General features: G+C 41.2%; 1 protein-coding gene across 2 annotated transcripts in view; it reads right to left on the bottom strand.

Moving 5' to 3' along the window:
* Nucleotides 1–339: 339 nt before the first annotated feature.
* PAK3 (p21 (RAC1) activated kinase 3) overlaps nt 340–21517 on the bottom strand; it is a 277117-nt gene continuing 255939 nt past the window's right edge. Inside the window, exons 22-23 of one of the 2 annotated variants that reach the window (XM_082377247.1) lie at nt 10328–10465; nt 340–6967 (exon numbers count right to left, since the gene is read on the bottom strand). In XM_082377247.1, coding sequence (XP_082233373.1) covers nt 6878–6967; nt 10328–10465 — 228 coding nt within the window. In that variant the 3' untranslated portion in view covers nt 340–6877. Of the gene's footprint in view, nt 6968–10001; nt 10466–21517 lie in introns of those variants that run through there. The other variant, XM_082377246.1, reaches the window with a different exon arrangement.

Genomic DNA, 21517 nt, shown 5'->3' with positions numbered 1-21517 from the left:
TTACTTGTTCAGAATTTTCCAAGCAGAAAGATGAGCAAAAACAAATTATTTATTACATATGGTTTCCTTCGGCAGTTTCCCTTCATCTACCTTTTGCCCTGCACTGAGTTTACACATTTGTCTCTCTGAGCTATTCTATGTAAAAACCAGATGGAGACTCTGGGCCTGAGTTATTTAGTGGCAGGATCTGCAGGACATTTTCCACATTGCTTACAAGGCTGGACGTTTCCCCGCCTTGATACCTGCGGGAGAATGCTACCCTCCAACCCGTGAATCGGGTAAATGCCAATGCCAAGGGGGTGGGTGGAAAGGTGACAGAAGAGAGATGCACCAGCTCAGTGATGTTTGTCATTTTTATTTGCAATACTTTAGGTCCAAGTTTCAAACTGCAATATTTTTACACTCAAGACACAGTCATGCACAATCCGTATTTCAATTTTCTAAAAATAACAATATTGGAAACAAAAGTCCTTAAAAAGATCGGATGCTGAGGTCAGAAGGATGGAACCACACCGTCAGCAGGTTTACAAAAGAAATAACTTACTTAAAAATCAAACAAACAGAAAGACCATAAATACCTTTAATCCAAAGTTACATAAGAAGTTCACTACACATGGGTTTACAGATAACACATTTTAACAAAAGTAAAGCACAGCCAAATGAGATACAATTCTGATAAACAATGAAAATGTAGATCCTCCTTAACTTGTTTTGTCTGGATATCGTGAGCATAATCCCAGTAGCCATCACTGCCCTGTGATCTGTCTCTTCCTTGCTGATGTACTGAGATTTAAAACTCAACCCACTAATGGTTACGGAATTCTGTGAAAGGTCTTATCATCACTAATGAATATAGTATATGCGGGTCCATAAAGCACACCACACACAAGCACACACACCGAACTTGAATTTCACACTCAGGGCTGGTTGGCACTGCTGTGGGCAGGGCATTGGGACTGTCCACTACCAGTTTATCCTCTTTCCAGTAGCATACTCATTCAACTGGCCAATCCCTGTGGGAGTTGTCACCAGAAATGCTATCTTTGGTTCCCAACAAGTGGATTTGTCAACACTCCTTCATGCTAATAACATGTAATCACTTTTGTCTTTTTCTCTCTGCAACCTGCAAATGCTTAGGCCCACTCAGTAGTCCAAGCCATTAAAATGCATGGGTTCTGACATCTTGTGCCATTTATGAAGTAAACTCTATAAAGCCCAACACCACTTCGTAGGAAAGAAGAGGCCCAAGTATAGTTCTATTCTAGCAAGTGTGACGGTGTATTTCTGTTCTAGTAGCAAATACTGGCCACAGCTTAATGAAAACCAGACTTTACATACAGAGTGTATGGAAAATGAAAACTGGGAACATGCAACAGAAAAGGAACATCAGAACAAAAACAAAACAACTGTGAAGGAATTGGAAGGCTGCCACAAGTTTTATCAACATTCCCTAGTATTATTCGCTTCATTTATTCGAGGGTTTTTTTTTTTTTGGCATCATCTTACATAGTTCTATTGTTTAACTGCAACATAAGAGACCCAGGCTGAAGTATGTGGTATTTGCCATCACTTTAGCAGGATGAATTAGCAAGGCAATCTACAGTACCACAGAATGTTGGAGCTTTTGGAAAGCCTTGGAGATCTAGTCCAATACCCTTATTTTATAGATAAGGAAACAGCCATAACATGGTTAAGTGACTTGCCCAAGGTCACATAGTAAGTTAGGAATAGAGCCTTTATTAGAATCCAGGTATCCTTACTTCTAGGCTAGTACTTCTTCCGCTACATCTGACTGATTCTCTCTAATTGCCGTTGATTTCCTCATAGGTCCTAAATCAGGTGAACTCGGTACCTGCCTTCTACTGGTATTATGGGATAGCATTCGCCTGATGGCAGCTTCCAAAGGAGACTCTGAGGGCACTAACTGTATTATGTGGCAGTAAATGCTCCTCGTTGTTATTATTGTCTACTTGAACACAGAAGTGTGCACATGGAAGTGATTATCTCAGTTCCCGCATTTGCAGTCAGTTAGATACTGTTTAATATTAAACAGACATCCCCGATGAATGAGGAGTCGGGTTATATTCATTTGGTTACTAAAGGAGTGTGGGATCAGAAAAGGAGTGGAAAAAACTGAAAGCTGACCAACAGAAAGATTCTATCAGAAACATATTTTTGATGAAAAATTCTTTCTTAGGAAAAAATAGTCCCATTATTTCCAAGATGCCATTTATTTCCTTCCCAATCCACATGCAAATACATGTTCCGAATCGTGTGTTAAGTTCACTCAAAATCCCGGGTCTGTTAGACTGTCAATTTACAAATGCTCAATTTCAGTCCTCTTCCTCACAGACTGGGAGTAGCTTGCTTGCATCACTGGCCATGCCTTTGTTTAACCGAATATTAACTGCAAGTAGCTAAGAAAAGGACCACGAGATTAAATGCGGCAGGGCAGGGCAGGGTTAAGACTCTCATAAGTAGATTATATGTTGAGAATGGCCAAAGAAAAGCCTGTGGGTTCTCTAGGTATAAGGTCTGCACTTGGTGAAACTAACACCTGAGGCCACTACCGCCTTATAAAAGTCCTCACCTACAATTTCTTTGGTGAGTTAGAAGGAAATTCCTCTCTTTGGGTAGATAGTCTCCCCTTTTCTGTTTAAAAATGACAGTAGTTACTGCATACAACCTATAATCAGGCCGGACAGAAAGTACATAGAGGCCGCCCTCTCAGGCCAAAGCTAAAAGGAGAGCGACTGAATGCCAACAGGCAAGGGCAGTTCTAAAGATTTGTCTTAATGTTTTCAGTCAGCTTTTAGGTGCAAGTCATAAGTTCTACTGAAATCAATGGGACTTGCCTACTGTTCATTAAAAGAAAATCCTACCTGAATGATAGTGTATCCTGTTGGAAAAGGAAATGGTGGGAGCTGGGGATTTTATCCTTCTGTTCTTCCAAGATTCAACCTGAAAATCTGCTAAAGTGATCCAGAAAGGCGATAGTTGAAGCAGATGTTATCCAGGGGGCTGATCAAAGGTCACCCCTCCAATCTAAAGTAACCAAAACAGAAACCTCAAGGCCATACTAAAGTGGAGGGGGGCAGCCAGTTTGAAAGCAGAAGGATGCGTTTGGAGTACTAATAGTGGCATCTCCCTAGCTTTAACTTGTAGATAATAGTCCCCTAAGAAAGCACGTGCCATACCCGAGCGTGTGCCAACCTCAGCACCCAGGCAAATATAAAGCCTATGGAATAATTGTAACTAGCAAACATCTGTGCCCTGCATGCTCTGGGCTCTGGCCAGAAGGCATCTGCTTCTGGCGTCTTTTCTATGTTTCTATAGTTCCCTTTCTGATGTTTATTATAAAGCAATATTAGAACAATATCAAAGGAAATTTTAAAAAGAAAAAAAATTCCACATAATCCCGCCACCTTAACACAACTGATTTCAATTGTCTGTGTTCCCAGTCTTTGCCCATATGCACGCTTATTTTTACATGGTTGTCCTCCCTGTTTATGTTATTTAAAGGTGATTTTATCGGTTCTCTCTGAGAACTGGCAGCCTCATTAGAAATAAACAACCCACTGAGCAAAGGAATATATTTACACGATCTTTGAGCTGAGAAATATCCTTTATAGACAAACATCTCAAACTATCAAAACAGTTATACAGACGACAGGAAGCAATTTCATATTTCTTTTTCTTTTAGCAATGGAATGTGCTTCACAGGGGAGGGAAAGATGTGGGGATCAGGTAGTTAAACTCAAACATTGGGGTGCAATTCACAAGCCTGAAAGAAATCTGAATAACACAATTAAAGAATAAATACTTGAGTTAAATCTTCTTACATGACTTGGCCATCCAGTAGCCAAAATGGAACACAGACACACAAATATTTACAATGACACATAGACGAGATCGGCAAGAACGAAGTCATTACCCAAAATGGTGACTGATTTGAGGGGATTATGACAACGTGCCGGCTCCTTGCTACAACATTAATGTTCTTTTCTTTCTTAAATAAATAATCTCTACTGTGCTTCTCACCCTTCCCTGACTTTCCCACTGCCCTATCCCTATCTCAGGACATTTTGGAATCAACATTCGACGATGTGCCCTTATTATCTCAGGGCACACGAGCGACTTCAAAGATCTGGATAGACTCACCTGTGTCAAGATGAGCTAAAAAAAAAAAAAAATATCCAGGGAAAGGGAATAAACTATTAACCATCTGGAGTCCAACTTGGTCAAGGATACCAAATGTGAATCCTTCAGCATCATTTTGGCAGGAGAAGCAGCTTCTTTCTAATACTTATTAGAAATATACATAACTCTCCAACACGGGGAAGGGTTTTTAGAAGCTGTTCTCATTTTAAAATTTACATAGATATAAGTTTGTAAGAGTAAAGCCTACTGGGATATATTATCATAAAATCTTGGTACAACGGGCTGTGGTGAAGTAGTACCAGGCTCCTTGTTGTTAATACGCTGAATTGAAAGCATAAAAGAGCAGCCATTTCTCTGCCTACAGCAACCTGAAGGATCACTGCTCCAGGTCTCCCCCCACCAAAAAAAGGCCTTCCTGACATATAAGGGATGCTAATAGATAACTAGGGCTTCCCAGCTAGGTTTGGGGCTCTCTCCCCTGGCAGGGTATAGTTATCAATGTACTGAATTCTATTTGCACCCCAGGTATTATTTCATTGAATTCCCTGGCACTATGAATGAAAAATTAAAAAAATACTTAATTTTAAATGAAATCAAAATTAAGGCTTCTCTCTCTCTCTCTCTCTCTCATTAAAACAGTGTGGCATTAAAATTTTCAGGCCCAGCCACGTTTTTGTGAAGTATAACATAGTATGCTTCAAATTAATATTACCATTTGATCTTTTCATGTTTGTTGTTTTATCCCACTGTGGACATTTTCGGGGCGAGGGGAGGTCAAGCCCCTCCCAAATTTCATAGTCAAAGAAGACAATAGGAAATCCACCAGTGGCGTCATCTCCTAAACATAAACACGTGCACTATATGGTCAGCAGAAACTCTCTAAAGAAAGTGCTTTCATTTTAAGGAATGGATAGATGATTATATCGACGGATGTGCCTAGGCAGAGAAGGAGAGAGGCCCACGGCATTGATCTCTTTCCCTCTCTTGCTGGATGTAGATAGGTTCTATTCAGATTCTTGACATACTACAAATCAAGAAGCCTTCTACTGCACAAACTGCTAGCTTTTCAAAGGCTTAGAGAAACAACTATGCAGAATTTATAAAATTGACAATACACTCGAAAGAGAAGCATATCCTTTTCTACGCAGACACCCTCCAGATATTTTTCTACTCTCAGAAGATTCAGGAAGTGGCAACTGTTGAATTTCTAATAAATTGATACACGGCGAAATACTAGTCAAATTTTCATATTTTCCCCAAGCCACAAAAGGAATTCAGTTGGACTGATATTTCTTGGGGTATATGATTGCAAACCCAAATGCTTTTCACTGGAGAACTTCAAGATCTTTACAAACATGTTTTTAAAATTCAAAAGCCCAAAGGGCTAAGTATGAACACACCATATCCAGAAACAGAAATTGGTGATACATCGGGAAAATGGCCACAAGTACTTAGAGCCTAATGTTGACTGGGATGTAGTTTTCACTGACCTCCCATTTCTTACAGAGTTGAGTGCTTACAATATTTCTGTTCTCCAGATCTTTAAAAAAATTTTTAATGTTACAAATTGTCAAGATAAATAATTTTTATCAGCAGCAAATGTTGGTTAATGGGTCTGTTTCCTCCTGTTGTGCCTATTTTACAGTTACCTACATTCCACAAGGACAAGACAGGATTAAATTAGGTATTGTTATCTTTGTTTACTGTCCAACAAGGATTTCAGTATTGCATGCTTCTATTGTCTTCCTTTTGGCTCTTGGAGAAAGTCCCGTCTTTGTTTAAGTATGGTTTCTCCTATCAGGATTTCCTAGGTTTAAGACCTGGGCTCACCCAACTGGAGTGCCATAGTTTTGGTGTGTCTTTTTTCAGGTATCATGAAGATGAACGAGCTGGTTTATACAAATGATAAATCAACTACCTCTTAAGCATCATCATGAAAATGTGATAAGATTTCACCATTTGAACTTTATTTAGACATAGAGTTTTTAAAAGCCCTTCCTGAACACACATATTCCTCTCTGCTTTTGGAAAATGTCGTAAAAGAAACCTTTTCCAATACAAATGCAGAAAAACAGGTACACAAACCGAGCCACCACTATAGAAGAAGAATAAAAAATTTCAACTCTATTAGGGCATGGACTTCCACATGTTCACACAGTACTTGCTCTGGGGTTTTTTTTGTTTTGTTTTGTTTTTGTGTTTTTTTTTGTTTTGTTTTTGTTTTTTACTTTCTTTTTTTAAAAAAAAAAACGTTTTGACATCTTTTTTTTTTTCTGGACATCTAATGACAATGCAAGTGAAAAACATCACATTGGGTAAGGAGTTTTGAAGGAGGTTCGAATGCAAGAGGGACTACTCTCTAACTTAAAAACAAACACAACACTATGAAGAGGGAGTGTGCATCTTTGAGAAATCTTTTTTCTTCAAAGTGAATGCACAAAATGAGGGGATTCACTACTGGCTCTTTCGCTTCACGGTAGAAGTGACCACTTTATGGCCACTTCGACATTGCTGCCCTGTTTGGGCTGCGATTCAGGCTTACAAATAAATTACATAATCTGAGGGAGTAGGAAAAAGGCTTATAAGAAGTTTCTATTCATTTGAAAGTTAAAGAATCCCCACCCCATTCGACTGTCTTTTCTTCCGTCTTTCCTGCAGTGGAGTTTTATTTCAGTCTTACTCATGAGGGAGATGGTGTGGGGTAAGGCTTGCAGTCCTAGCGGCTGCTGTTCTTAATCGCTTCCTTTGCAGCGATAATCAGAGGAGTCAGGCTGGAGAGAGGCTTGGCTAATTTTAAAAATGGATGCTGCAAAAGGAAAAAAAAAAAGAGGAATTACTAGAATTCTTTCCTCCAACAAGTATATTACTTTACACTTTCAAGGAGCCTTATTTTCATTAAAATGTATTTTGTGGATCCAATTAAACATCATTTATAAAATAGTGCCAGCTTTTGTCCTTCAGATGTTTTTGGTCTTCGGTGTCATGAAATCTTCTGGAAGCTGACTGGCAGAGCTAGAAATTCAGAGTAGGGGTCTTGTAAAATCTCGCTGTGTTTGCAAGTCTAACTTTCTGATTTTCTTAAATCGATGAATTTATCTGGAGCAGCCCTCATGCTTAGAAAAGTGTATTCTGTTGACCACTCAAGACCTTGACCCTGAAATCAATGGCCTCCTAACTGCTAAACCCAATAGTGTGTCTCCACCATTTCTTTTTTGGCCCCTCTGCAGTGCTTCAAACAAGTGAATATCCCTTTCTTCTTTGAGATGTTGTTCTCTTTGGGGGCCTGTGACATTCTACTGTCTCGATTCTCTTCCACATACATGCTCACTGACTACTCCCTCCCTCTCTATCTTCCTCCCTGGTTTCACTTCCTCTTCCCACCTCCCAGAACTTGACTCTCATCATCTTCTTTTTCTAATTTAATTCCTTGGAGAGCTCATTCCTTTTCATGGTTCCAATCTCTCATCAAGCTTTATGGAGATGACTCCCAAATGTCCACTGTGTCACCTGATGTCTTTCCTGAATTCTGCTCCTATTTCTCCAATTACCTGCTGGATATTTCCTTTTGAATGTCCTTCTGCCACCTTGAAGTCAACATTTAAAAATGTACGTTCAAATCTACCAAATAGGGTACTCTTGTGTGATGTAAGCTACAGGGGCTTTGGAGTCAGAGCACCTAGGTTCAATCCTCTCCTTTGCTTATCGCAATGGTTAAATGAGGTAAGTGACAGTTCATTGTAAGCTACATTGAAGCCAACCAGCATTAGCCACTGTAGTATTATCTTCTATCACTTCTGCTTTTGCTGAACTCTACCACTGGTTTGATATTCTGAGGTCACTTCTGTGTTCCTCTCCCTTATGTTCTACATGCAATCAGTTACCAAGTGCTTCCTTTTCAATGCCTTTTACAATTATCTCTTGCTTTCCCTAGGCCTAATCAACTTAATCCTAAATTATAACAATAACCCCCCCATCTTCCAGCCTCCATTTTTTTTCTATTGCTAATTCTTATTGCATACCACCAGATTCATCTTCTTGAACAAAGCTTTCATCAGGTGTGTCCCTCAGATATCTTCAGTGTTTCCCCACTGCCTACAGCCCCTACCCTTTAGCCTGGTGTTCAAGGCTCTCTACGTCCTGTCTCCTGCGGCTTTCCCTACTGGAACTCTTTACTTCAGCTACACCGTCTAGTTTCTGTTCCCTTGAACCTTGCCTACATGCCTTTGGTCATGCGATAATCCTTCCATCTGAAATTCCTTCCCCCTTTCCCCTCAAACTATCTAAAACTGATCTGTCTTTCAAGGCCCAGCCGAACTCTTCCCTTTTCGCAGACATTTTCTGAATGCCATAGCCCATAGATGTACGTCTCTAATCAACCGTGACATTTACTGTTTGAATGGCCTTGGGTTGACTGAGTCTCTAAACAATCTTGCATTTTTTTCATGTTCCTAAGGAGACTGTGAACTTCTGAAGAGTAGGAATCATGCCTTTAACAGATTTGTATCACCCACTGCACTTAAGCCTTGCAAACAGAAGTTGCTCCATAAAAATCCACTTATTTCTGTCTTTTCTCAAGCCTTCCAGTGGTGTGAATGCCATGTATCTCTCTCCTTTCTAACCTCTAAAATGGGCTAGAGTCAGAGAATGGAGTTATATGGACTTAAGGTGATATACAGATTATAGCCTATATGTGTAAAAGGAGAAGATGCAACAAACAAAGTCTTCAATTTTCTCAAAATATCATTTTGCATCAGAAATCTGACTGGTTCAGATAAAAGTATTGTTGGGGAAGGAATTAACTAGATAATCGATTCAATTACCTACATAACTGTATAGCTACCTTCAGAGAACCTGTATCTTCACTCATCCTTGGAAGAAGACATGATAGGAGTGTGTACCAGGATGTGTATGTGGGGTGGTGGGAGGGGTGAAAAGATGTGGAAATGAAGCACTCAAAAGTTCTAGGTTTTCATCTATAATTTGAGGCTGTATTAATGGGAGGATTAATAAAGGGCTATTTCAGATCTGACATTTTCGGGCCCCATGACAGCCTGTGAAATGCTCACAGGTAGCAGAGAAGACAAGGTGTAGCCTCCCCAATTCCTCCAGATTGGTTTATCCCAGATATGATTTGGGTTGGGATGGGATATTTTCGCATGGGTGTGGCTGTCTCTGGAGGGAGATCAGAAGCAACAGGAACTTTTTGTTGTTTGGCCTGAAACAGACTGAATCTATGGTTAATAACACTCTGCATGACCAAGTGTTATGCCTTTTGTTTAACTGGATTATGTGTTCAAAGTCAGGGAGAACGAGCAATCACTTTTCTTGGCTATTACAGATCTTTATCTTGTTCCCCAAGGAACAGTCAGTCCCCAGCAGTGAAGCTATATGTGTAATCCTGGGCATGCATTGCTTTACCAATATAAATGCATTTTCTTTCCCTCTAAATTGGTTTGTGTGGAAGAAAGTCAGACAATCCAGGGCTCAAATCCACGTTCTGCCACTCAATAGCTGTGTGAGTTTTAATTTCTACATCTGCAACGGGGATAATAACACCTATCCTAGAGAGTTGTAAGAATTAAGTGAGATAACGTTTGTAAAGAATTTGGTATAAAGTAGGTACTAATTACCATCATATATACTAATCCCTGAGAGCCATGAAAAGGACAAATGGTTACAGAGGCACTCACCACTGGATGGTACTCACCCAGGCAAGCAGGTGCCTGCCATTTGGCATCACAAGCAAAGGGGCTTTGACCAGTAAAGCATTAGAGTAGCAGATGCCATGGAAATAATTGCATAGTTATGTAGACAATTACCTCCGGCCAAGAGCACCTGCATACAACATCCAGGGGCACAAGTAAAGTTTAGAACAAAACAGCAACACCAGAGGTTCACATTGTTATTTCCCTTGCAAAATAAGACTCCAGGAAGAATAAAAGAGAGTTACAGATTGAACTCCCAAGTTCTCAGAAGAAAGGCAACATGCCAATCAATCACGTATCAGATGCATGCCTATACTTATGTGCCTGTGGTCTCAGATCAAATGGTTAGAGCCTAACTCAAACTAGACCTCTTTTGACAGCGCTCTCTTACTGTCACACATTGACATGGAAAAGCTCAATATAATGACTCTCTCTTTGTAACTGTCCTGTTTCATTGTCACCTGTAAAAGCTCCTTGGCAGATCCTCGCCTATCCACATCCATCTCAAGACAGCGATTTAAAAAGTCACGGAATACAGCAGACAGTCTTTCAGGATTCTGGAGCTCTGGGGTTCCATTAGTGGCTATCAGATATAATGCCTAGAGAAAAAAAAGCATTAGAAAAATCTATTCAGCATATACATATTAGGATCACGAGTTGGCATACAAGACACAAATCCAGTTTCTTCTGGTTTATATCCTGGGTCTTAAAAATTCCATTTTAGAGAATGACACTGACATATACTGCAAAGTTTCTGTAACATTTAGAAATGGTTACTCTTGGCAGTAACTGAGGTGATCGTGAGGTGCCCCACCCCCAAAAGCTTGGAAATAAGGTTATAAGGCTGTCCTATGAGAGTTAAGCCAGTAAAAATCCATATATAATGAATGTGTGATTAACCACCTAGGAAATGAAACCAAGGAATCTGTGACTAAAGAGTTGAGGAAACACACACACATCCAATCATGTCGACCTAAGTATAACCTCTGGAAGGCACAGTTGCCAAGGTGATTGTAATTTACTGACTGTTTATCTTGATTGGAGAATATTTGTGAGCGGACCAGGGGTGAACAGACTACGTTATGCAATCAGACAAGTACAGAGAATCAGAAGATGGCAGTGACTGGATGAGAAGTAACGCCTGGGGCCCAAGGACTCAAGTACTTTTATCCTGTGGCAGATGTATCCCTATAGATTTTAATTAGGTTCCCCATGAAAGTCTACCTATAATAAGAGAAAATATAAGAAAAGTTGACATTAATAATCTTGTATCCTACTGTAAAATAATAAGTTGCTAATATATCTCTGAGATCTTTGCTGTGGAAGGCCACCACTGAGAGATATCAACTCATGGTGTGCTGACAAAATCAAGGGCCCTGGCCTTCCAGGCCGAGAGTTGGACCCAGAACCATGGTTAATTCACGAAAGTAAACCCATATTTCAAAGGCTCCGCAGCCATAAAAAGCTGGCCATTCCTCATGCCTCCTCTAAGCAAACTATTCTAGAGCACTGAGTATGTATCAGGTACCATATTAAACACTGGAGATCCAAAGATGAATAGCAGAATGCCCTACTTTCAAAGATGACACAATTTAGTGAAACTTATAGATAGCTACCATACAGTGAGACAAGAGCTAATAGAGAAACACAGGAAGTGCTAAGTCAATGTAAGGATGAAACAATTTACACCAGCGCTCAGAGAAAGCTTCACAGAGGAGCTTGGCATTTGAACAGGGTCTTGAGGGCTAAATAGGAGTTTTCCTGCAGGTATTACCACCAGGGTTATGCCTGCCTATGCGACCAGACTCCTAACTATCATGAACACATGCTCCCTCTTGAACTTGCTTGAACTTCGCAGCAAATTATCAGCCCCCTTTTCCACCGTGTCTCCTAATATTATTAACAAAAATATTTCTATCAAACTCCTTTCCCAGGCTAGTTTTCATCAGCTGGTGAGTACATCTCTCCTCCTTTCCAGAAACCTCCAGAGATGTACTTTAGAAAGGGTTAGAAAGGACCGTTTAATCCAGTGGCTGTCAACTTATACAGCAGGCACCAGAATCACCTAGAGGGCTTGTTAAAACACAGATTTCCTGGGTCACCCCCCAGGGTTTCTGATTCAGTAAATCTGCGGAGGGGCCTGAGAATTCGCATTCTAACAAGTTCCCAGGTGATACTGAAGCTGCTGGTTTCAGGACCACACTTTGAGAACTGGTTTACTCCACCCAATTAAGCAATGGGCTTAATGATTGATGCTTGAGGCACCTGTCCTCACAAACCATCTTTGTTCCTTCCTGCATTAAAAGAAAATTGGTTACTGCAAATTACATTTGCTAACTCCTCCTAAAACTCTCTCATTTCAGCTGGCCACAATTCCGCCAAACTCTGCGTCCTTTGCTGGCTTTTTTCTGCCCTGTAGCCAAACCCAGTCCTAAACAAACACATCTCTTTTTTCCCTTTCCACTCTCCCTAAGTCTGTGTGCATGCCATACTGTTTCATTTTCTCTCTTTTTCTTTTCACCATTCTTAGCTCAATACATTCTACTCCATATAACCTTGCTCCCCACAAGCACATATACGTCTCTACTCAAGTCCTTCTCACCTCTCTTCAATCCATGTACTAAGAAAAAGGTTGACAGGAAACACCCCAACATGTTAACAGTGGTTCTCTCTGGGTGGTAGGATTATTAGCGACTTAATTTTTTAAAACATATTTTTCAATTTTCCAAATTTTCTACAATGAACACGACTGCTTTTATTATTTTTAAAAACCCTCCAAAATTCTTTAAAAAATAAAATCTAAAAAGCTGTGCCATCCAATTTACACAAAAATCTTCATCTCTTTCTCTTTGTCCTCCTAGGATTAAACCTGCTTTTCATCAAGTACTACCCCTTAAGGGAAACAAAAACCCAGACAATTTCTTTTCCAACTATTGTGTTCGTTTTAATTGCAACAGTATTATTTCCAACTAATTTCTATTGCAAAGATCCACACTTTCAGTTATATTATGGCTAAACTGGCCTTTGTGGACTGGCCTGGGAACGTACTCACTATGCATAATGCCGTTTCCATGGGAAAATGCACTCTGAGTTCCAAATAATTAACTTAAAAATGAACTTGTGTGTAAGCTGGGTCCTATCTTTGCAAAAAAGAAAATTTCTACCCACTGCCCTGCTAATGAGAGACAAAAACAGTTGTAGGCAACACAACAATCACAGCAAAAAGCGTTTTCCTAGCAAAGTCAAGTCTTAGCTGAAGAAAGATCAAGGAAAATCAGTCTAGGCACGAGTTGATCACATTCTGGTTTTATCTGAGTTAGTTAGTGAAAACTCAAAGAAAATGGGCTGGCTGAGAAATTAGACTAGACTTATTTCACTTAGCATAATACCCAGCAAATCAGAAAAAGACAGATACCATACGATATCACTTACATGTGGAATCTCAAAAATAAAACAAATGAATGTATATAACAAAACAGAAACAGACTCACAGACACAGAGAACATACTAGTGGCTACCAGTAGGGAGAGGGAAGGGGGAAGGGGCAAGATAGGGGTAGGGAGTTAAGAGGTACAAACTACTATGTATAAAATAAAAAAGCAACAAGGCTATATTGTACAGCACGGGGACTATAGCCAACCCTTTATAATAACTATAAATGGAGTATAAACGTTAAAAACTGTGAATCACTATGTTGTACAACTGAAACTTATATAATATCGTACATCAACTATACCTCAATAAAAAAAGAAATTAGACTAGAGATTTCCTTTACAGTTGGTTGCTCCTTGAGTAAGAAACCCAGATTCATACCTGACTTCTCCTCCTTCCTCAACTGGAAACCTTCCCCTCCCCGAACCTTCACTCTAATCAGTCTAGGAGCTTCTGTTCATGCAACCTTTAGAAATGTCATTCATACCCATGCACTTTCCTCTGTTCCCACTGTCTCTGCTAAAGGTTGGGCTTCCCTCAGACTGTTACGATAGCCTCCCAATAGGTTTTTTCTTACTCAGGCCTTTTTATTCTTCAGTCCATCTTCCTTAACAATCTATCTCATCTTTAATCTCATCATGGCATCCATTTTTCTGCTTTAACAATTTCTGCTGGCTCCCTATGGTCCACAGATGTGGTTTTCAAACTGGACTCTCCAAAATTCCCCTCAAGAGCAGCTAAGTGGGAAAAGAGGTGGGAGAGGGAGATGGATGTAGGGATTCTAGGACCCTGCACCCACCCACATGTGTTTCAATCAGAGAAATACTTCTTTTTTCTTTATTTATGCATGCTTCCAAGCAAGGTTTAATTTGAACCAAGGGATCACTATAGTTGTTTGAAAACACAGGACGTAGTAAAGATTCCTTTGCATGGCATACGTAGTAAAGATTCCTTTGCATGGCATACGTAGTAAAGATTCCTTTGCATGGCATACGTAGTAAAGATTCCTTTGCATGGCATACGTAGTAAAGATTCCTTTGCATGGCATACGTAGTAAAGATTCCTTTGCATGGCATACGTAGTAAAGATTCCTTTGCATGGCATACGTAGTAAAGATTCCTTTGCATGGCAAAGAAGGTCCTCCATGATTTGGTCCCGCCTCCCTTTCTAGTCCTCATCTGTTCTCTTCTCACCCTAGAGCCCTGCTTTCCCCAACTCCACATACGTACACACATTGGCCAAAGCTCACATACTATTCATGCCAATTAGTTCATCATTCCCATAGTAAGAAATGCTCTTTTATATCTGCCTGAAATGCTGCTCCCTTAACTGCCTAGTAAACTTCTACTTGCCTTATAATTTCTATTTCAAATGGCACCTCCTTTTTAAAGTCTTCTCCATCGCTCCCAGATGGATACGGTGAATAACCACCTCAGTTTTCTGGGGACTGTCCTGGGTTTTACTACTGAAGGTCCTATGTCCCTCAGTGCCAAGCAAACTGGGATGGTGGTCACCGTGCAGATACAGTTAGTCCTTCCCTCCTTTGAGCTACTACAGCCCTTTGTTTATACGTCTGTTTTCACATTGTAGGGTGAATACTTGTTACTTGTTCACTGGTCTGTCTTCCTAGACTGTGAAGGTAGGAACTGTGTCACAATCATCTCTGGATTTTATGGCAACTGGCTCAAAATAGGTGCTCAATAAATGTTTTTGTTGCTAAATGAAATGAGAGCCAAAATGTATAAATAAATCTAATTGAGCTGGGAATATGACAGACTTTACAAAGTATTAAAGCTCAGAACCTAAAGTGAACTAGTAAACATATAAGAAGATATACAGAGAATGACAAAAACACCCTTTCTGAGTTGAACAGGCTTGGCATGTGGGAACTTCTGACTACCCAACTCCTCAGTGTGGGAGAAGGAAGAAAGCTCCATGAGCAATGTAGGTAAGGGGATGACATCAAAGAGAGGGAAAGCTGGAGAAAGAGGTCCACAACATGGTAATCTGCTGTGGGCAAACCCAGAGAGGAAGCGGAGACAATAAGTTCTCTCTGGAACTTGAAACACAGCAACTTAGTCTTCTCTGACTGATTGTGAGCAGAGAAGGAGCTCTTGACTTTTCTTCAGTTACATCATTAAACAAGGTCTGTTTAATTCTTAAGGTGAGGCAACATAGGCCCCGTGACCTTATTTATAATGTTAGACAGACAACCTTTGGCCGGAAAATGGTGCCTTTCTTCTTTGTGATACACACATTACCCAGAAGTTTCTGGTGTTCCAGAATTTTTAATAACTCTATATCACTTGGCAATAACACACAAACTTTGCAGTTTTCTGCGGACCCTGATGTGCAACTAAATTTACCTTAGTACTCAGAGAAAACGACTTTACCCAGTTGGAGGAATAATTCAATTTACCTTATTGGCAATTTCCTCAGTTAAAAAAGATCAAAGTGGTCATCTTAGAAGTTACCACATTTCTCCAAAGAAGTCCCAAAACAATCCATATGTACCCAATAAATTTTCATTAAGGCAGTTTTGCAACTGGACTACCCATTTAATTAAAAAGCTTCAGTCTGTGACTTCAGCTCATTTTAACAGTTTATAAAGTTTAGGTTAAGACGTTAGAAGACAAACCAGGAGACTTAAACGGAAATGTGTTAGTAACCCTGAGAGGTCCCGGCACTGTTATAAAGACTCCCTTTACAAAGAGGAGAGGGTGTGGTGTGAACATTTCTTTCTAAGTTGAATATTTGGGACTCAAAACACATTTTTCCCATAAAAGTCTATTTAATAAACAATGTTGGGGCTTCCCTTGTGGTAGAGTGGTTAAGCATCTGCCTGCCAATGCAGGGGACACGGGTTCGAGCCCTGGTCTGGGAAGATCCCACATGCTGCGGATAAGGCTGTGTGCCACGGCTACTGAGTCTGCGCTCTAGAGCCCGCAAGCCACAACTACTGAGCCCGCGAGCCACAACTACTGAAGCCCACGTGCCTAGAGCCCGTGCTCCACAACAAGAGAAGCCACGGCAGTGAGAAGCCCGTGCGCCACAAGGAAGAGTAGCCCCCGCTCACTGCAACTAGAGAAAGCCTGCGCGCAGCCAAAAATAAAAATAAATAAAATAAATAAATTAAAAAACAAACAATGTAACTATAAGACAAAGGGCCATTCACCTATATCTTAATATCTGTTTAAATACTGTTCTCATGGGAAATATTATTAGCTAGCATTTATTGAATGATTACTATTAGCTCACTTGATTCATACAATAACCCCCCTGAGTTATACTTGATTATGATCCCCAATTGACAAATGAAGAAACTGAGGGAGGGAGGTAGGGTTAATGTAATAATTTGCCCAACATCGCACAACTAGCAATGAGGGAGTCAATATCTGAATCCAATGACTGTGAGCCCAGAGTCCACGCTCCTGACCACTACACGGCATCACCTCCCAGTGTTCCCAGCCTCTGAGCTAGTAATTCTCGTAAGCAGAGGCAGACAAGGTCTCTTCAAGAGATGAGGCACACTGAGCATGCCCAACTCTACCTCTACCTCTACCAGAGGAAATGGACCCCCTGGAGGTCAATTGTTTTCCCACTTACTTTGAAATGGGGAACAAAAGGCAGGCGCCCAGTTAGGCTTCATATTGCATTCACCAGTGTCTGTATATATGTTGGGAGTTTATAAGCAGTGCGTCCTCTGGTTGTTGCCTGTAACCTACTGCTGTCCTGGTTCCTTTCTCATTTTGGAATTTTCAACTACCTTTGAGTGTTTCACGGGAGAGATGTGGCAATGAGTGACTTGACACCTTAGGACTTAGTTTACTCGTGACCTGGGATTTCAGAGGTTAAAGGCCAGAGTGTGTTACTGCCTCTGATGTGTTTATGGATTTCATGAAAAGCCCTGACATTTCTTTCTAAGAAGAGAGTAAATGGGGCCAAATCTACAAAAAATGAAATTGCTATATTATAACTACCATTGTATTCCCTATTTTGACTTATTCAATCCAACGGTTCAGTGTGTCTTGCATAGTAGCTCTCATCTGTCACCAAATTCTGCACGGGGGTAGGGGGCTCTGCTGCTGTTGTTGAGCCTATTACAGATCTATTCCCTTATAGCTTGATGGTAAAGGTAATTAGGTACCACTGACTGATTAGGTCTTGGCTTAGCTTTAGACTGCTCCTTTCAAGCATGAAAAAACTGGCCACTGTGCTTCCCTGGTGGTGCAGTGGTTAAGAATCTGCTTGCCAATGCAGGGGACATGGGTTCGAGTCCTGGCCCGGGAAGATCCCACATGCTGCGGAGCAACTAAGCCTGTGCGCCACAACTACTGAGCCCACGTGCTACAACTACTGAAGCCCATGCGCCTAGAGCCTGTGTTCTGCAGCGAGAGAAGCCACGACAATGAGAAGCCCGCGCACCGCAACGAAGAGCAGCCCCCGCTGGCTGCAGCCAGAGAAAGCCCGTGCACAGCAACGCAGACCCAACACAGCCAAAAAACCAAAAAAACAAATAAATAAATAAATAAATTTATTTTTAAAAAACCTGGCCACTGCCAGAAAATAAAGACCAGATGAGTCTGATAATGTACATGCTCATTCTAATCTCTCAGGATTAATAGTGCTTGTCAGGAAACGTGGAGCAGGCTATGTGTGCTCAGGAAGCCACCCTGGGCAGCCCAAGCAACACCCAAGGTTGAGAACCACAGGGGGTTTGGAAGTGGGGGAGGGGTGGGCATAGAGATGGAAAAGCAGGAAAGCAAAATGGAGCAGGAGGTAGAGGGGAAAAAAAGCTGGAAGAAGCAGAGGGAGCAGGAAAATACAGGACGAGGACTGGGGCCAAAGTACCATGGGGAGAGAAGGTGGTCAGTGGAGTGAAGAGGAAGAGAAATGAAGATAAAGGCTCAACAAATCAGGAAGGTCAAGGGGACCCGATCCTAGGATCCATTCTGCTACTGCCCCATTTCTCCGGTCCTTCTCACATAAAACTTCTCAAAACATCACCTATATTTGGTATGTTGACTTCCTCACCTCCCATTTTCTCTTCAACCCACACCTAGGTTCTAGTTCCAAGATACCGTTTACCGTAATACGTTTGTTCCTATCTCACTTCAGAATATTGGAGCAGGAAGGGACTAAGTCCCTGATTCTCTGGAGCTTTTCCAAATTACCATATTAGGATCAAAATCCAGCTGGAGTGTGATATGATCTGTGAAACATACACTACTGCTCACATAAATTGGTTTCAACTTCTGTTTTATATGCAGTTCATCAGCTGAACAGTGCTGTATACCATAACATGCTATTCTTCCCGATACACCCCAGAGTGTAGATCATGGGTCCCTGCAACAGCTTTATCACTCTTTTGCTCTTCCCTGGCTTCTCCCCAAGATTCCTGTCAGGGCGGGCTTGCCCAGTGCCACATGCAGCATGTTTTGCATCATGATCAAGTGTCTTTCTTGGTAGGGAAAGGCGGATTTTTCCACTCTATGGAATACAGACTTAGTCACGAGATGATGACAGAGATGTATCCAAGCAGCTTTCTGAAGGTCACAACTCTGGAAGCACTCCTACAGACAACGCATACTCAAACCCTGGCCCTTCTGGCACTCAGGGAAGGCTGTAGCCTATCTACAGCCTAAGAATACAGAATCAGAGTAAGAGACCCAGGAGTTTCCCCTTTTATTTAACTAAATTTCATGTGGAAGCCCGATACAGAAAACAAGTTCAAGAGGAACTATTCTGGTGGACTCAAGAGCCACATGACCTCCCCCCTGGGCCCCAAGGACCTCCATGGAATTCTAGGAGTCCATGGAATTCGTAGAGTCCATTGGTAACCAATAATCTTGTCGAATTCCATTTGTTTGAAACGATAAGGAAATGGTGGCCCAGCAAGAAGTAATCTATACAAGGTCAGGGGACTCCTGACTGGCAGACCTGGGAACAGAATTCACTCTTTGACTCACATGATGCATACCGTTGGTTGAGACACTAGCTAGTTCCTTGTCTGGTCCCATCACATTCACTGGCCACACAGAGATGAAAAGTGCTGATGGATTTTGCCATCTAAGCAGTGGGGCAACGCTTTAAAAAAGAAGGAAGGGGACTTCCCTGGTGACGCAGTGGTTGAGAATCTGCCTGCCAATGCAGGGGACACGGGTTCAAGTCCTGGTCCGGGAAGATCCTACATGCCATGGAGCAACTAAGCCCGTGTGCCACAACTACTGAGCCTGCGCTCTAGAGCCCGTGAGCCACAACTACTGAGCCCGTGTGCTACAACTACTGAAGCCCACATGCCTAGAGCCCGTGCTCGGCAACAAGAGAAGCCACCGCAGTGAGAAGCCCACACACCACAATGAAGAGTAGCCTGTGGAACATGTCATTTTAAATATATTGTAAAGACTCAGTTTTAATAAAAAGTTTAATATGAAGAAGAGTAGCCCCCGTTCACTGCAACTAGAGAAGGCTTGCGCTCAGCAACGAAGACCCAACGCAGCCAAAAAATAAATAATGAAAGAAATTTATAAAAAAAGAAAAAAACAAAAAAGAAGGAAGGAGGAAGGAGGAAAGGAAAGAAAAGAAAAAGAAAGGAAGGAAGGAAGAAAGAGTGAGGAAGGGAGGTTGAGAGGGACGAAGGAAGGAAGGGAGGAAGGGAGGGGGGAAGGAGGGAAGGAGGAAGAAAGCTACAGCAAAAAGGTCAGCCTGTTTTTGGTGATACTGTTAGAACGTTGGCTCTTGCAGCTACAGAGCTAAGATTGCCTTAATCAAGTTAACTTTCTCTGCTGAGAGGCTTATACAAGACACCTCAGAGTATCCTTTTATCAGAATGCAAAGGGTCTTCTAAAATGATGTTGCAACCAGGTTGGAAAAGGTATATTTCAAAACGATGACAAAGGTCAGAAATTATCTTAATTATCAAGCTAACCCTAATTTTCTTGGTGAAGTCATTTTTCATTGGCAAAAACACAGATTTAAAAAGCCATAGGATAAACATGTGAGTGGGCATTTCAGGGGCCAAATGTCCATCATCACACTCTGTGATTTGTCCATGTAGAATGAACATTGACTTCAACGGACTTAACTACTTTGTTATAGGTCTGGTACCTATTAGGGCAATGGGCATATGCATCCTTAGCTTATTCCCAAGCCTTGCTTTAAGGACACTGAGGAATGATAAGATAATAAACAGTAGGATAAGGGAATATCAGTCATGGCCAACAGCAGGTCCCTGGTCACCACATTTGTCATCTTTCTTTGCCTCCTCTTCGCCTGGTCAGAGTCTCAGATTTTCGTTTGCTGTGGAATCAATTTCTCCTTTGGCTGTCTTCTGGGTCATAACTCACCAGTGTGAACTGTCTGCTTCTGAAGTACAATCTAAATGAGACTTGCAGCTTTCCTATGGCTAGGTCCCATTTTCCTATGCTAAATTCCTGACAACCAATGATTCTTAAGAGCTGTCTATCTTTTGACAGGCAATATTTTTTCTGATTAAAAAGAAACCCTGTCACTGTTCTATAATTATTTTAGTTGCAGTTATCCCAACTCACCCCTCCTTTTAGGCATAGGTTTGCCCTCAAAGTAGGAGAAGTGTCAACAAACCATCAATAAACCTTGCTGTTCCATAGTGGCTTACGGAAAAAGAAGGGAATGCTCCCAGCTCTTCCTGAAATACATTCAAAACAATATTGACTGAGTGCTAGCAAAGTACGCTTGCTTCTCTGGCGCTCAGGAAGTTTATGTCTGACTTTAATTCCAAATGAGCACGCGCCATCAAACCCAGACATTCCAATCCACAACACAGGTTCCAGCACTTTGGCCCTTAGCTGCTGCTTTTTAGTTGCTAGAGATTCTCTTCTTCTGCTTAACTCTCTTCTCTAGACATACAAGCTAACCAGAATTTCCCCGGTTCTATAATAAAAAAGAAGAAGAAACTAACATGTGTGTAGTGCTTCAAGTGTGGGGGTAGGGGGGAGGAGGGAGCCTCTTAATGTAGACAACAGGTCTGAATTTACACTTCTGCCCTCCCTTCTCTCTGGCCATACAGTTTATGCACTCCTAATCATGAGTAGCCAGACTGATGGCTTTATGATCACCAATATGTGTTATGTACACAACAGCTAGCACATTGTAATGATGGACTCCATTTGCAGGAGAAGCAAAATTGAAAAAGAAAATGGGCATATTAGAGAGGTATATACTGAACTAATGTCATTTCT

The sequence above is a fragment of the Balaenoptera borealis genome (genome assembly GCF_965194805.1).
Source record: "Balaenoptera borealis genome assembly, chromosome: X".
Taxonomy (NCBI): domain Eukaryota; kingdom Metazoa; phylum Chordata; class Mammalia; order Artiodactyla; family Balaenopteridae; genus Balaenoptera; species Balaenoptera borealis.
Note: the sequence above shows the minus strand (reverse complement) of the source record. Positions and strands in the feature narration are given on the sequence as shown.